General features: G+C 41.9%; 1 protein-coding gene across 1 annotated transcript in view; it reads right to left on the bottom strand.

Annotated features, from left to right (window-relative positions):
- The window catches only part of RBMS3 (RNA binding motif single stranded interacting protein 3), a 1276696-nt gene that overhangs the window by 102606 nt on the left and 1157677 nt on the right, over window positions 1–16413 (bottom strand). Inside the window, exons 8-9 of the mRNA XM_073630281.1 lie at window positions 12206–12252; window positions 10979–11075 (exon numbers count right to left, since the gene is read on the bottom strand). Of these exons, the coding sequence (XP_073486382.1) occupies window positions 10979–11075; window positions 12206–12252 (144 nt within the window). The remainder of the gene's footprint in view (window positions 1–10978; window positions 11076–12205; window positions 12253–16413) is intronic.

Below are 16413 nucleotides of genomic sequence, written 5' to 3'. Positions count from 1 at the left end.
AAGATTTACAATTTTTCAATTAGCTTAGAAAAGAGGTACTTACTCCGCTTATCCTGTTATGTGTAACGAAGAATAAGATTTTGTATTTCATAAAATCCATTTCTTGAAGTTCACTAAAGGACACAGGATTCAAGACAATTGGGTTACACTGGAGCCTACAGGAGGATTTGGACACCGGTAACAAAAAAACAGCTACCAGTCCCAGCATGTCTCAGCTTGTAGAAAAGCAGTATTAGAAATAGGATCACAAAACATAAAGGGTTGTGACCTTTGTACCTTAATGTACTCCAAGAAATGTATTTAATGAAAAATGCTATGTTCTTTCTCATTCATTAAGTAACACAGGATTCATATCCACTTCGCGCCCCTGCTATAGCCGAAAGACGCTACAGCGCAGACGCCAATTGCTGGGAGGGCATCCCTGGACTTCCTCCTGTTTACTTCCGTGATGCGCACTCCCGCGCGCACGCATCGGGGAAATTCTGTGCTGGCCATGTCCCTTGGACACAGCCAGTCACAGATTGCTGTAAATGGCCAATCACAGCGGCCGCTTACAGTGCGATTGGAGCTTCCAATGAGAGATAATCTCATATGTAAACATATGAGATCATCTCTCATCGCCGGCTCTCCCTCCTCACACAGAGACAGCGTGTGAGGAGGGAGTGCTAACGACTACAGCGTGAGAGTGTCAGAAAAAAATGGAAAAAAGTGAACACAGTACCTGTCAGTGCCATCTGTCCCCACTGTCATCTGTCCCCACTGCCATCTGTCACTGCCATCTGTCCCCACTGCCACCTGTCCCCCCTGCCATCTGTCAGTGCCATCTGTCCCAAATGCCATCTATCCCCACTACCATCTGTCACTGCCATCTGTCCCCACTGCCATCTGTCCCCACTGATATCTGTCAGTGCCATCTGTCCCCACTGCCATCTGTCCCCACTGCCATCTGTCCCCACTGCCATCTGTCCCCAGTGCCACCTGTCAGTGCCATCTGTCCCCAGTGCCACGTGTAAGTGCCACCTGTCATCAGTGCCACATATTAGTGCCATCTGTCATCAGTGCCACCTGTCAGTGTCACATGCCATCTGTTATCAGTGTCACGTGTCATCAGTGCCACGTATCAGTGCCATCTGTCATCAGTGTCATGTGTCATCAGTGCCACGTATCAGTGCCATCTGTCATCAGTGTTACGTGTCTTCAGTGCCAAGTATTAGAGTCATATGTCATCAGTGCCATCTGTCATCAGTGCCACGTGTCATCAGTGCCACATATTAGTGCCATTTGTCATCAGTGTCAGGTGTCATCAGTGCCACGTATTAGTGCCATCTGTCATCAGTGCCATGTATTAGTTCCATCTGTCATCAGTGCCACATCAGTGTCATCAGTGCCATGTATCAGTGCCATCTGTCATCAGTGCCACATCAGTGTCACGTGTCATTGTCCTGGTGCTCCAGGGCCTTCAAAAGTGTAATAGGTAGTCAACAAGTTAGATGTGTAATTTATGCTCCTAGAACACCTGATGGTGCTCCCTGCATGTTCGGCCTCTCTATGTGGCTAGGCTGTGAAAAAGTCCCACACATGTGGTAATACTCAAGAGGAGTAGCAGAATGTATTTTGGGGTGTCATTTGTGGCATACACATGCCATGTGAGAGAAATAACCTATTACAATGACAATTTTGTGGGGAAAAAAAATCTTCATTTTGCAAAGAATTGTGGGAAAAAATGACAACTTTAAAAAGCTCACCATGCATCTTACTAAATATCTTGGAATGTCTACTTTAAAAAAAGGGGTCATGGGGAGGTATTTGTACTTTCCTGACCTGTTCAGGTTGCAAGAAATGAGATAGGCCATCAGTACATCAGGTGTGATCATTTTTTATGATTTGCACCACAGCTTGTAGACTCTATAACTTTCACAAAGACCAAATAATATCCACTAATTTGGGTTATTTTTACCAAAGATATGTAGCAGTATAAATTGTGGCCAAAATTTATGAAGAAAAATTAATAATTTGCAAAATTTTATCACAGAAACTAAGAAAAATGCGTTTTTTTTTCAAAATTTTTGGGTTTTTTTCATTTATAGCGCAAAAAATAAAAAACCCAGAGGTGATCAAATACCACCAAAAGAAAGCTCTATTTGTGTAAAAAAAGACAATAAAATCATTTGGGTACAGTATTACATGACTGAGTAATTGTCATTCAAAGTGTGAGAGCCCTGAAAGCTGAAGATTGGTCTGGGCGGGGGGGTTAAGTGCCCAGTTGTCAGGTGGATATGCACATGGGAGGTCCAAAAGCACTTAAACTGTGAGGGATGTGCAAAAGCAATGAAGCAGTAACATGCCCACATTACAAAACAATGAAATTGGGGTCTGCCTGTAGTTGTAAGAGCTGCCTGAAAGACTTTATGAATGAAGCTAACTGTTACAGTACCTCCATGACCACCAGGAATTCCAAAATCCCTGCCAGTACTTTCAATGGTACTCACAGAACTCCTGAGAGTACGTTCAATGGTATTTGCAGTATCCCTGCCAGGCTTTCAATTGTGCACAGTATCCCTGTGAGGACTTCCATAATTCACTGAAATTATGTGTCTTCTGACTAAAAGAGTTTTTAAGCAAAAGCCCTGTACGTGGCTGGTGCTGTGTCTTCTTGCCAGCTACAGTTGAAACAATAGAAAAGTAATATTATACTCACCTGTTGCCTTTACTGTTGCTGAACCAAATTGCCTTGGCCCTGCTGTATTTCCTTTTCAGTTGACAACCAACCTCTTCCTGGACCCCTCTACTCTTTGCTTTGACCCTTGCTAATACCTAAATATTCACTTACTGATCCCTAAATGTACAGTGTTCATACCATATCATTTGCATCAGATGAGACCTGAACATCTGCCTGATGAACTTGTTAACAAAAGACTAGGTTACACCCTTGCACATCTGGGAAACAGTTGTTGTTGGCAAACAGCTGAAAAGCCCAAGATGCACTCACAAATCTAGTGGAGTAAACCTTAGCAGAACAGGGTGGAACCTAATCTGTGGGAGCCAAAATCTTGAATAATTATACCTCTGAGCCACCAAAAACAGTGGAACAAGAAGCTGTTTCCCCTTTATGGGTACCATCAGAGAATATAAATTGAGAGTCAGTCTTTCCAATAGAAGAAGTGGCTGCAAGGTAAACCTTCAGAGGACGTACAACATCTCAAAAAGAAGAGAAAATTCTTTCTGATTAACTTAAACTGGATGGAGAGATGAAAAAGCAATGATTGAGGGAAAAGGCTGAAACTCCCTTATAAAGTAAGAAAACTTCGGGGTCTTAAGGCTACCTTATCTGTAAGTTCAGAAATGGTTCTTTACTAGGTAAAGCTGTCTAGCCTCAGACACACACCTTGCAGAGGTGATGGCAAAAAGGAAGCAACCTTATGAGTAAAAATGGAAAGGGAATATTCCTGATAGGTTTAAAAGGCAGGCTTTGAAGTGCTGACAGAACCCAATTAAAATATATACACAGGTGGTTGCACAGGAGAAGCTACATAAGTAACACCCTGTACAAAATCCATAACCAATGAATGGGAAATTGGTGTCCTATACAATAAAATCACAAGGGGGAGATTTGACCCTTGACGGTACTCAGGGCCAAATGATGATCCAGGACTGATTGTAAAAAGGTCAGAATATGCTCCATGTGCAATGGAAGGTAGACTTTCTAGCATTTAACAGCTTTTAAAATATGGAGGGGCAGGGGGCAGAACTCTGGCTTGTAGCTCCTGGAAATCATTCCCCTAAGTTTTGACAGACTAGCATCACAGTCATTGCAGGTTGCAATGAAGGGCCTGCTAGAGAAAATAAGTATTTGAAAAGAGTTTGCCAATGAGAACCCTTTAACACCAGTGCATCCTCAACTGGAATGACCATCACTGTAATAAGGTGGAACAGTATTTGATCAGAAGTGGGAATAGCCCATAGGGATGAGCTTCGAGTTCGAGTCGAACTCATGTTCGACTCGAACATCGGCTGTTCACCAATTCGCCGAACATTTTGGGGTGTTCGCGGCAAATTCAAAAGCCGCGGAACGCCGTTTAAAAGTCTATGGGAGAAATCAAAAGTGCTCATTTTAAAGGCTTATATGCATGGTATTGTCATAAAATGGGTTCAGGGACCTGGGTCCTGCCCCAGGGGACATGGATCAATGCAAAAAAAGTTTAAAAAACGGCAGTTTTTTCGGGAGCAGTGATTTTAATAATGCTTAAAGTGAAACAATAAAAGTGTAATATTCCTTTAAATTTCGTACCTGGGGGGTGTCTATAGTATGCCTGTAAAGGGGCGCATGTTTCCCGTGTTTAGAACAGTCTGACAGAAAAATGACATTTCAAAGGAAAAAAAGTCATTTAAAACTACTTGCGGCTATTAATGAATTGCCGGTCCGACAATACACATAAAAGTTCATTGATAAAAACGGCATGGGAATTCCCCACAGGGGAACCCCGAACCAAAATGTAAAAAAAAAAAATGACGTGGGGGTCCCCCTAAATTCCATACCAGGCCCTTCAGATCTGGTATGGATATTAAGGAGAACCCCGGCCAAAATTGTTTAAAAAAATGGCGTGGGGTCCCCCCAAAAATCCATACCAGACCCTTATCCGAGCACACAATCTGGCAGGCCACAGGAAAAGAGGGGGGGACAATAGAGCGCCCCCCCTCCTGAATCGTACCAGGCCACATGCCCTCAACATTGGGAGGGTGCTTTGGGGTAAAACACCTTGTCCCCATGTTGATGGGGACAAGGGCCTCATCCCCACAACCCTTGCCCGGTGGTTGTGGGGGTCTGAGGGTGGGGGCTTATCGGAATCTGGAAGCCCCCTTTAACAAGGGGACCCCCAGATCCCGGCCCTGAAAGTACTACTACCATTTCACAAAAAACTGTCAAAAATGTTAAAAATGACAAGAGACAGTTTTTGACAATTCCTTTATTTAAATGCTTCTTCTTTCTACTATCTTCTATCTTCTTTCTTCTATCTTCTATCTTCCTTCGGATTCTTCCTCCATCTTCTTCTTCTTCTGGTTCTTCCTCTGGTGTTCTCATCTGGCATCTTCCTCCGCGGCGTCTTCTTCCCTTCTTCTCCTCGGGCGGCTCCGCATACATGATGGCATGATGGGAGACTCCTGCTGTGTGACGCTTCTCCTCTTCTGACGGTTCCCCCCTCTGATGCACGGGGACTTGACGGGGACTTCCCTGTGGCATTCCCCGTGATGTCAGAAGGGGGCGAGGTTACGTAACGGGTGACCGGGTGGGGTGGGGGGCGGGGTCACCGGGTGACCCCATTCCCCATTATTTAAGAACCGTCAGAAGAGGAGAAGCATCACACAGCAGGAGCCTCCCATCATGCCATCATGTATGCAGAGCGGCCCAAGAAGAAGAAGGGAAGAAGATGCTGCGGAGGAAGACGCCGGATGAGAACACTGGAGGAAGAACCAGAAGAACCAGAAGAAGAAGAAGATGGAGGAAGAAACCGAAGGAAGATAGAAGATAGAAGATAGAAGATAGAAGAAAGAAGATAGAAGATAGTAGAAAGAAGAAGCATTTAAATAAAGGAATTGTCAAAAACTGTCTCTTGTCATTTTTAACATTTTTGACAGTTTTTTGTAAACCAGAAGAACCAGAAGAACCAGAAGAAGAAGATGGAGGAAGAGACCGAAGGAAGATAGAAGATAGAAGATAGAAGGAAGAAGATAGAAGATAGAAGAAAGAAGAAGCATTTAAATAAAGGAATTGTCAAAAACTGTCTCTTGTCTTTTTTAACATTATTGACAGTTTTTTTGTGAAATGGTAGGGATACTTTTGTACCCCCTTACCATTTCACACAGGGGGGAGGGCTGGGATCTGGGAGTCCCCTTGTTAAAGGGGGCTTCCAGATTCCGATAAGCCCCCCGCCCGCAGACCCCCACAACCACCGGGCAAGGGTTGTGGGGATGAGGCCCTTGTCCCCATCAACATGGGAACAAGGTGTTTTGGGGGGCTACCCAATGTTGAGGGCATGTGGCCTGGTACGGTTCAGGAGGGGGGCGCGCTCTCGTCCCCCCCTCTTTTCCTACGGCCTGCCAGGTTGCGTGCTCGGATAAGGGTCTGGTATAGATTTTTGGGGGGACCCCACGCCATTTTTTAAAAATTTTGGCACGGGGCTTCCCTTAAAATCCATACCAGACCTGAAGGGTCTGGTATAGATTTTGAGGGGGACCCCACACCATTTTTTATTTAAATTTTGGCCGGGGTTCCCCTTAATATCCATACCAGACCTGAAGGGCCTGGTATGGAATTTAGGGGGACCCCCACATCATTTTTTTTAATTTTGGTTCGGGGTTCCCCTGTGGGGAATTCCCATGCTGTTTTTATCAATGAACTTTTATGTGTATTGTCGGACCGGCAATTCATTAATAGCCGCAAGTAGTTTTAAATGACTTTTTTCCTTTGAAATGTCATTTTGCTGTCAGACTGTTCTAAACACGGGAAACATGCACCCCTTTACAGGCATACTATAGACACCCCCCAGGTACGAAATTTAAAGGAATATTACACTTTTATTGTTTCACTTTAAGCATTAATAAAATCACTGCTCCTGAAAAAATGGTTGTTTTTAAAACTTTTTTTTGCATTGATCCATGTCCCTGGGGCAGGACCCGGGTCCCCAAACACTTTTTATGACAATAACTTGCATATAAACCTTTAAAATTAGCACTTTTGATTATTCATGTTCGTGTCCCATAGACTTTAACTGTGTTCGCGTGTTCTAACAAATTTTTTGCCTGTTAGCAAGTTCTGGTGCAAACTGAACAGGGGGGTGTTCGGTTCATCCCTAATAGCCCACTTTTTATAGCCCTTGTCAAATAGGTATTGATGTGTAAAATGTTTTGGAAGTGTAAATCATTTATCAGGTGTTTCTTATTCTTCGTACCAAAATTTTTTTTTAATGTCTCTGGGCCACTTGGGTATCCTAGACTGGTAACAGCACTAGTAGAAGCTGCAGTCTGCACTACCATTCCTAACATTTGTGTTTAGGTTTAAAAAAAAAATCTCTTTTCTTAACTTCATAAGGGGATTAGAGAGCTGAGGGAGGCAGGGGGTGTCATCAGGAGCCAGAGAAAGTGCAGTACACTGATCTTCACAGTGAATGGCTGTACAAGGGGGCTGACCATTGAAGGACATGTTGGTATGGATATGCTTTTCTGTCTAGCATTAAATCAGGAAAGTAGGGGGACTGGCAGGATCACCAGGTATTTTAGACAAAGGAAGTGATGCAAAGGGAACAGGATACTTTTGAACACAAGTACATGGTACAACATATACATATCAAGAAAATGAAATGTTGGGGTACAAAACATTTTAACAACTTGACCTCCGGAAGATTTACCCCATGACCAGGCCATTTTTTGCGATACAGCACTGCATTGCTGACAATTAACTGACAATTGCACGGTTATGCAACACTGTACCTAAATACAATTTGTATCCTTTTTTTCCCACAAATAGAGCTTTCTTTTGGTGGTATTTGATCACCTCTGCGGTTTTTATTTTTTGCGCTATAAACAAAAAAATACCAACAATTTTGAAAACAAAAAAATGTTTTTTTACTTTCTGCTATAAAACATATCCATTAAAAAATGTAAAAAAAATCAAATTTCTTCATCAATTTAGACCAATATGTGCTACATATTTTTGGTAAAAAAAATCCCAATAAGCGCATATTGATTGGTTTGCGCAAAACTTATATAATCTACAAACTATGGGATATTTTGTTTTATTTTTATACTAGTAATGACGGCGATCAGTGACTTATAGCGGGACTGCGATATTGCGGCAGGCAAATCGGACACCTAAATGACACTTTTTGGGGACCACTGACAATAATACAGTGATCAGTGCTAAAATATATGCACTGTCACTGTACTAATGACAGTGGCATGGAAGGGGTTAACATCAGGGGCAATCAAAGGGTTAACTGTGTGCTTAGGTTGTGCTTACTCACTGTGGGGAAGGTGCTTTGACTAGGGGAAGGCAAAGATCTGTGTTCCTGCTTTGCAGAAACACAGGATCAATACATTTCCTTCTGACAGAAGGACAATCTGCCTTGTTTACATAGGCAGATTGTCGTTCTGCCGATATCCTGTGTAATCGGCGAGTGCCAGTGGACACAGAGTCCGCAGTACCCGCCGCTGGGCTCCCGCTGTGTGTGATCATGGCGGAAGCAGGTCGCCAGCAGCGCGCAGGCGCGCACCAGACCCGGAAGTGTCAGATCAGGTACTAGATACGCGATCTGGTGTAGAGTGGCCACCCTGCCACAGTAAATGTATGGTGGGTGGTCCGCGAGTGGTTAAGCATGGGATCTATGGCAGCTACTGACACAGGAAAAGGTTGACCGCACTCACAGGTGTCAGTGGCTCCTCATCAACATTGCGGGCTGGACTCGCACCTAAAGGTTGGAGAGAACAATTGTGTTCACCTGGAGCGGCTTCGTTGCTTTTCCTCACCCAGCTATGGCAGCTGTCTGCAGCTCCTCAGGGGAAAAATCACACAACAAGAATGTGTGATATTCTTCACTGGATAGAGTCTCTGCAGCAAAAGACTCAGAGGCTGCTACAACTGTGGACATGTCTTCTGGAGGGGAAGACACTAAAGTAGGCTTACACACTTCATATTCAGAGTCAGAAATAAAAGTTGAAATATGGCCCATAAACTCTTGCATAACTGCTTAGAACTCCTCCCTAAATAAATCTGGTGAGAAGCCACACCCAGTGGAGCTAAAGAGGGCTCCAAGGAGTGTATGGACTTATGCAGGGGACAATGGTCCAGGCTGCCAGTGTCAGGTCCTTGAGGAAGGACACTGCAAGCCATTCAAGAACTATTCACAAGCTGGAAAGACTCAATATGGAGGGTCTGCACCCCCTTGCACTTAGGATCTAACCAGTTGCAATGCCTAACAGAGACAATTTAATTTAGAACACTAGGTAAAAACCTTGGACATAGATGAACTGGCTGCTGAGAGCAGGAAATGTTCAAATGACCGGAGGCGACTAAGTCACTGTAGGCGGCAGCAAGGACTAACTGAGGTGGAATTGTGTCTCTCTTATGAAATAGATGAATGGCTAGAAGATGCTACCAAATGCTGAAAGTAAAGAACAAAGTGGAGTGCACTCCGTGACACTCCAGACAGTGACACAGCACTTAATTGCGCAGTGTCAGTGTATTAACCCATTCAGTTGAGACCAACAGGAAACAGGTATAATGACAGTGTACATATACTATAATAAAAGCAGTATTTCTCAATGCTAGGCACACATGGCCTATTCATACATAAGTCTTGCAAAGACTCTACAACTAACTAACACAGGATACAAAGTTATGGAAAGCATCACAAGCAGATCCCAGTGCCATAAGGTCACATTCCAGGCAGGCCCTGCAATCGTCCAGTCTAGTAGGATCTGAGTACGGCATTATAGTTACCTTTTGTTTTTCCCTTTTATATAAGTGATCGCATTCCCTCTGTTCTTAGCTGCATAAGAGCTGGAGGAGGAACAGCAATGCACTGATCTTGCCAATGAATGGCTGTGGAGTGGGTGTCAGGAAAAGTCTGATCATTGGAGGAGAGCAGGCAGAGTTCCCAGCACAGCTAGAGAACTGTCCACACTAGCTCTCCTGCCTAGTGTGGCCAGTTTTTTAATAGGAAAGCAGTACATAGTACAACAGGCGCATATCATGAATATGAAATGTTGGGGTAACATATTCTTTAAAGGGAACAATATAAAATGACTACAATACATTACTGGGCATTATAATTTATATTAGATTTGCACTGTGGGACAATTTTTTTTAATACCATTTTTTCTATTGTGTCTTTTTGTTTATTTGCTTAGCCATTTTTTAGAGAATGAGTAACAATAAATCCCTCCCCCTCCCCTCCTAATTCAGACCTTCACATCCATTGGACCAGGGAGGACAACATGCCTTGTGGGGGGCTTTTATGGCAAAGTACCTTCACAATGTTGAGTGCATTGGGTCTGGTAAAGATTTGGGTATGCTCACCTGCTGCACCTCCAGTCAGGCTGCCAGCCTGAATATGGGTCTGGTATAGGATAAGGGTCTGGTATGGATTTTGGGGAGGATGCCACATCATTTTTGTTTCTTTTTCTAGCATGGGCCCCCCCTTAAAAATTCATACCAGACCCTTATTAGTACATTCAGCATGGGTGGCCAAAAAATGAGAGGGAAGCAAGCCAAGCTCCCCCTCCCCCCTTCCTGAAACATAGCAGTCCACATCCCCTGCAGAAGAAGAAAAAAATGGTGTGGGGTCCATTAAAAAAACATACCAGATGCTTATCCCTGACAGGTGGTCTAATATAGATTTTTAAGGGAACCCCATGAAAAAAATGACATGGGTCCCACCCAAAATCTATACCAGACCCTTTCCAGGCATGCAGCCTGGCTGACCAGGAAAGAGGAACAACAGGTGACACGGCTCTCCCCTGAATGAAGAGCATCTAGATGTCCCAGAAGCCGCATATCAATACAAGACCCGCTGTGTAATGATAAATGGCAGGCTTCCAGGCTGGCTGACCAGGACAGAGAGGAGCAGCAGGTGACACTCCTCTCCACTAAACCATGCAAGGCCACATGCCCTCAACCCTATGTTGATGGGGACAAGGGCCTCATCCCCACATCTTTGGCCTAGTGGATGTGGGGCCCTGTGGGGGGGTAGTTATAGGAATTTGCTGTCTCAGCCAATGAGGAGGGAGACACTCCTGCAACATCGCTGGATTGAGATGGGGCTCAGGTAAGTATTAGGAGGCTGAGGGGGGGCTGCTGCACATAGAATGCATTAAGATAAAAAACCTTCTGACTTTACATTCGCTTTAAAGCATGTATGCCATTTGCACCATTTTACTAAGCATGGATTTTAATATGACACAACATTAGCAAGTGTGCAAGCACCTGATATGTTGATACAGGAGAAGCAGCAATAAAAGGTGTGATGGATGTCTGTGGAATCATTCGGTTTGTTGCAATGTTGTAAGGGGGAGAATAAAATCTGCAGAAAAAAAAAATGTAAAAAAAAAGTTAGTTATATTATTTTTTAAAGAAATTGCCATGAAATGTCTGAATAAACTAGTAAATATTTGAACATTGAATATAGGCATTAGAGATGGGCTTGGGCGTGTTTGAAATCCCACATGCCCAATCCTGCCAAAAAGCTGACACTGCACATGACTAATCACAGGCACTAAGACATTTCCCAGTTCGCAGCTCCACAGATCGGGAAATGTCTCATTGCCTGTGATTAGCGATGTGCATAGTTGGTTTCCTGGCGGGATTGGGCAGGTGGGATTTCAAACACACCTGAGCCCATCTCTAATAGGAATCTTAAATTGTATGTCAAGACAACAAAATATTTTTTTTAGTTTTTAGGAGAAGAATTAAAATCCCTGTCTGTTTTTGACTACTGCTACCTGTGTCTATGTAAAGGCCCATAGACACGATAGGACTTTTTGACAACAAATATGCAAATTAGCTGTTTTAAGGCAACATCCTACCATGTGTACGATCCATCGGCCAAACTTTTTCGGTTTTCATCATTCAAATGTTGGCTGTGCAAACAGACAAACTTTCCAGCAACAAAAGTCCTATGGTGCAAAATCCTATCGTGTGTACACAAGTCCATAGGACTTTAGTCTAAAGTACAAACACACATGCTCAGAACCAATGCAAAAGATCAGACAACAATACAGAAGTTGACCAAAGGGTGGCGGTAAAGAGCTGAAAAACCACGTGATTTGGTGAAAGTTGGTTGAAAAAGTCCTGCCGTGTGTATGCCTAATTAGTTTACGGCCGACGCCCTCTGTACAAAAATCCACAGGAAAGTTTGTACAAAGTCCTATCGTGTGTATGGGCCTTTAGAGAGATTTCTCCTCACTTCCTGTTCCGCTGAAAATGGTTTTATCATACAGGAAGTGAGGGAAAATCTGCAACAAGGACACACACAAAATCTTACAAAAGTTATAGCATTCCAGTCTACAAAATAAAAACATTTTTATTCCTTTCTGTCCTACTCTATCCAAAACTAAGAAAAAAAGTTTTGGATAGACATCCACTTTGAAGTAACATGATGTGACACTATAATTCACACAACCAAATGCAAACGATTAAATACATTTCACTTACCCATTCTGTATAGCTGCTGTTGGATCGTACGTTAGTGCCATCCCAGTCTGTATTCAAAGAACAATAAAATGCATTACACATACGGTACTTTACAAGATTCATAAACAAGAGTACATTAAACCTGAAAAATGTTATAATACACATGATTTTAAAATAACTGAAACATTATCAAGATGTATTTGCCCCACAGTAATTATCATTGCCCAATTGAGACTGAAAAAAGGGTATTGCATAATTTTCAAAACTCTTCAACCTATGGTTTCTTTGTTTTGTGGAAGAAAAAGCAGTTGTGGAAGTGCTTGCTGGTTGCTGTTTATGAGCTATAACAAATGCACTTTGGTGAAAAAAAAAAAAAACTTCTAATGTAAGGGTCATATTTGACAGCCTAAAGTGAACCTGTAACTTTTTCAAAGGCAAAGTGAAAGGTTCTCTGTATAGCCTACCTCCTCTACAAGCTTCTGCTCCACCCTATTCAGCTTCCACAGCCCCTAGTAGAAAGTGCTGCATAAGCTCCTTGTGTTCTAGCCTACACGGAGCTTTGAAATTGCTTGATAGTGGGAGGAAGGGGAGAAGGTCACATGATTACCTATACCAGGAAGTACTGGGTATGCCCAAGGGCTCCTTCTGGCAACCAGGTGGCAGGGGGCACAAAGAAGAAGGTAACACAACTAGAAGAGGTGGACTATAAAAAGAACCTGTTATTTTGCCTAAATTCTGGTTTACATTTTTTGAAAATACTTAAACAACAATAGCCATGCAACTATGTAAACAAGTAGTTCCCTATATCCAGACACTATGAGCAAACTAAAATTGTAATTTCCTCTAGTTTTTTATTGATTGATGTCTCTCTCTTTCTAAGGGCAAGTTCACACAAGAACAGACAGCTGTCGGAGCGCTTTACCTCTCCAGCAACTGTTCATTCCTGACTGCAATAGAGAAAAGTGTGGTGTGCAATTGAGCACATCACACACAGCTTCCTTTGTTTTTGTTTGTATTATTTTTTTGTTTTTCTACAAACATTATTTGAAGTGTTTAAAAGTACTCTTCATTCATGTTTATGTACAGTAGCATGATGTGTTGCCCTGCTGTGCAGTGCCATGTGATTCTGTACAGTTCGCTGCAATAAAATGCTGCACGTCTGCAGTGTGAACGGGATGCACAGAAAGCAATTGCTTTCTGTATGTCCTTATGGTGACAGTCATTTTACAATGCAGTGAATGTGTGCATTCACCTTAAAATTGTCAGCAGTCTTTCCTTACAGGCTCCTTTTTGAGTTTGACTAAGACCCCATAAGGGAAATTACCTCTATAAAGAACAATCACAGGTGTGGCATAATTTGCAGTATTTTATATATATATATATATATATATATATATATATATAGAGTATATACTGTATCTATTGTCTATATTAGCAGATATTAACTCATAGCAGCAGGTGGTCATTATGTTTTACTAGTGCAATCTTCACTTCTATATTTGTGTCCTTATACAGTATGGATTTTAACAACACCTGTCTAGGGTGTAGTGTGGGTGATATGGGCTCTACTGGGCCTATGTATGTGTATATATGTACATGTGCATATATATATATATATATATATATATATATATATATATATATATATATATATATATATATATATATATATATATATATATATATATATATATATATATATATATATATATATATATGTATATAATATTTATATATATATATATATATATATATATATATATATATAGAACAAATATTGAGACTAACCCTATAACCCTAAACAACTAAACAACATTATTTTAAGTATCAAGGGCTGTTTCTGTGAACTTCTTTTTAAAACTATTAATACTTGCCTGGATGTATGTTATTGCTATTTTTTGTCTTTAAAGGCAATAGCAGAATTGATTTAAATAAATACACCATTGCATATTTCAACATGACATGAGAAAAATAGCAGTAAGATTGAGGATTTTTTTCTGCATGAAAAATACATATTTTAAGAAACGAGCTCATATATTATGCTGCATATTTAAGGACTGAGAAAAATACCCTGCATTTTTACCTTGTCAAGTCTATTAAATTAAATTAGTCCCCATCTTCCATTTGCTAAAGTAACACTAAGTCATTTATTATTCTGCCTTTCTGATGTTTGCACACCATTAATGTTTTATAATGATTTGGTGTTACAATATTATGTTTGAAATTTCAGTAGCAGAGCCTGGAAGAAGACATAAATTATCAGCTTTTTATCCATTCTAAAGTCCTTGTTTAATATTTCATGCATTTCAGACTAACAAATCTTTTGTGTTTCATTGTTCCCTGATACTATATATCTGTACTTTTCAAGGTAAATATCTCTCTTTTGTAAAATATATGCACTCACATATCTTATGTTATTGTCATTTACAATTAGTAGAGCTTTTTTAGTTTTCTGACCAGGATGCACCTTAGCAGATAGCATGCACACATGTCCAACAGTAATGATGAGTTTCAAAGGGGAGTTCAGTTTTTTTATCTGCAAAGGGACCCCCTGTTTTTTTTCAGGTCCACACTTTTACACACATATCCATAAAGGCTCAACGAGCATATCTATGCAAGAAAATAGATATAAAATCTATTCAAGATTGTATAGAACACTTGACAAATTGCACAGATACGACCCCACTGTTTCACCCCTTTGCTGGAGGTGCAACACAGCACCAGGTACACCACTAGGGATGAGCTTCGTGTTCGAGTCGAACCCATGTTCGACTCGAACATTGGCTGTTCGGTCATTCGCCGAATACCGAACGTTATGGGCCGTTCGCGCCAAATTCGTGTGGCGCGTCACGGCCCATAATTCACTGCGGCATCGCAGTGCATTGTTGGCTGATGATTGGCCAAGCATGCACTATGACCCGCATGCTTGGCCAATAACAGCGCCATCGGTAGAGAGAGCTGTAATTGGCCAAAGCTAGGGTGGCTTTGGCCAATTATGGCTCAGGGGGTTTAGAACACGCCCCACACTATATAAGGCCGCCTGCATGGCGGCCCTGTGTAGTGTGTGTTCCGGCGTTGAAAGAGAGATAGATAGAGAGAGAGACAGTGTCATTTCATTTGAGTTAGATAGATTAGGCAGGACAATCAGTGAGTTAGCTGCACTTACAGTGTATTGTGTATATATATATGCATCCCAGGTGTTGCATATATATATATATATATATATATACACTGTATTCAGTTTAGCTAGATCCGTTCCTGTTATCTTCTTACTGACAGGCAGGCTTGTCTTGTTACAGTATTTACAGCTACCTGAAGAAAATTGCTGGTGTTCTTTTGATCCTATTAGTACCACAGTCAGGCAGCTAGACTATTTACAGTTAGTGCAGTGCATCCTGCTCACAGCGTTCAGCTAAAACTACAAGTTAGTGCAGTGCGTCCTGCTCACAGTGTTCAGCTAAAACTACAAGTTAGTGTAGTGAGACCTCTGCACAGTGTTCATCTAAAGCTACAAGTTAGTGCAGTGCGTCCTGCTCACAGTGTTCAGCTAAAACTACAAGTTAGTGTAGTGAGACCTCTGCACAGTGTTCATCTAAAGCTACAAGTTAGTGCAGTGCATCCTGCTCACAGTGTTCAGCTAAAACTACAAGTTAGTGCAGTGCGTCCTCCTCACAGTGTTGAGCTAAACCTACAAGTTATTTTTTTGCGAGCTCTGCACAGTGTTCATCTAAAGCTACAAGTTAGTGTGGTGCGTCCTGCTCACAGTGTTCAGCTAAAACTACAAGTTAGTGTGGTACGTCCTCCTCACAGTGTTCAGCTAAAACTACAAGTTAGTGTGGTGCATCCTCCTCACAGTATTCAGCTAAAACTACAAGTTAGTGCAGTGCGTCCTGCTCACAGTGTTCAGCTAAAACTACAAGTTAGTGTAGTGAGACCTCTGCACAGTGTTCATCTAAAGCTACAAGTTAGTGTAGTGCATCCTGCTCACAGTGTTCAGCTAAAACTACAAGTTAGTGTGGTGCGTCCTCCTCACAGTGTTCAGTTAAAACTACAAGTTAGTGCAGTGTGTCCTGCTCACAGTGTTCAGCTAAAACTACAAGTTAGTGTAGTGAGACCTCTGCACAGTGTTCATCTAAAGCTACAAGTTAGTGCAGTGCGTCCTGCTCACAGTTCTCAGCTAAACCTACAAGTTAGTGTGGTGCGTCCTCCTCACAGTGTTCAGCTAAAAC

This window comes from Aquarana catesbeiana, linkage group LG05 (assembly GCF_042186555.1).
Source record: "Aquarana catesbeiana isolate 2022-GZ linkage group LG05, ASM4218655v1, whole genome shotgun sequence".
In the NCBI taxonomy this organism is placed as follows: domain Eukaryota; kingdom Metazoa; phylum Chordata; class Amphibia; order Anura; family Ranidae; genus Aquarana; species Aquarana catesbeiana.
Note: the sequence above shows the minus strand (reverse complement) of the source record. Positions and strands in the feature narration are given on the sequence as shown.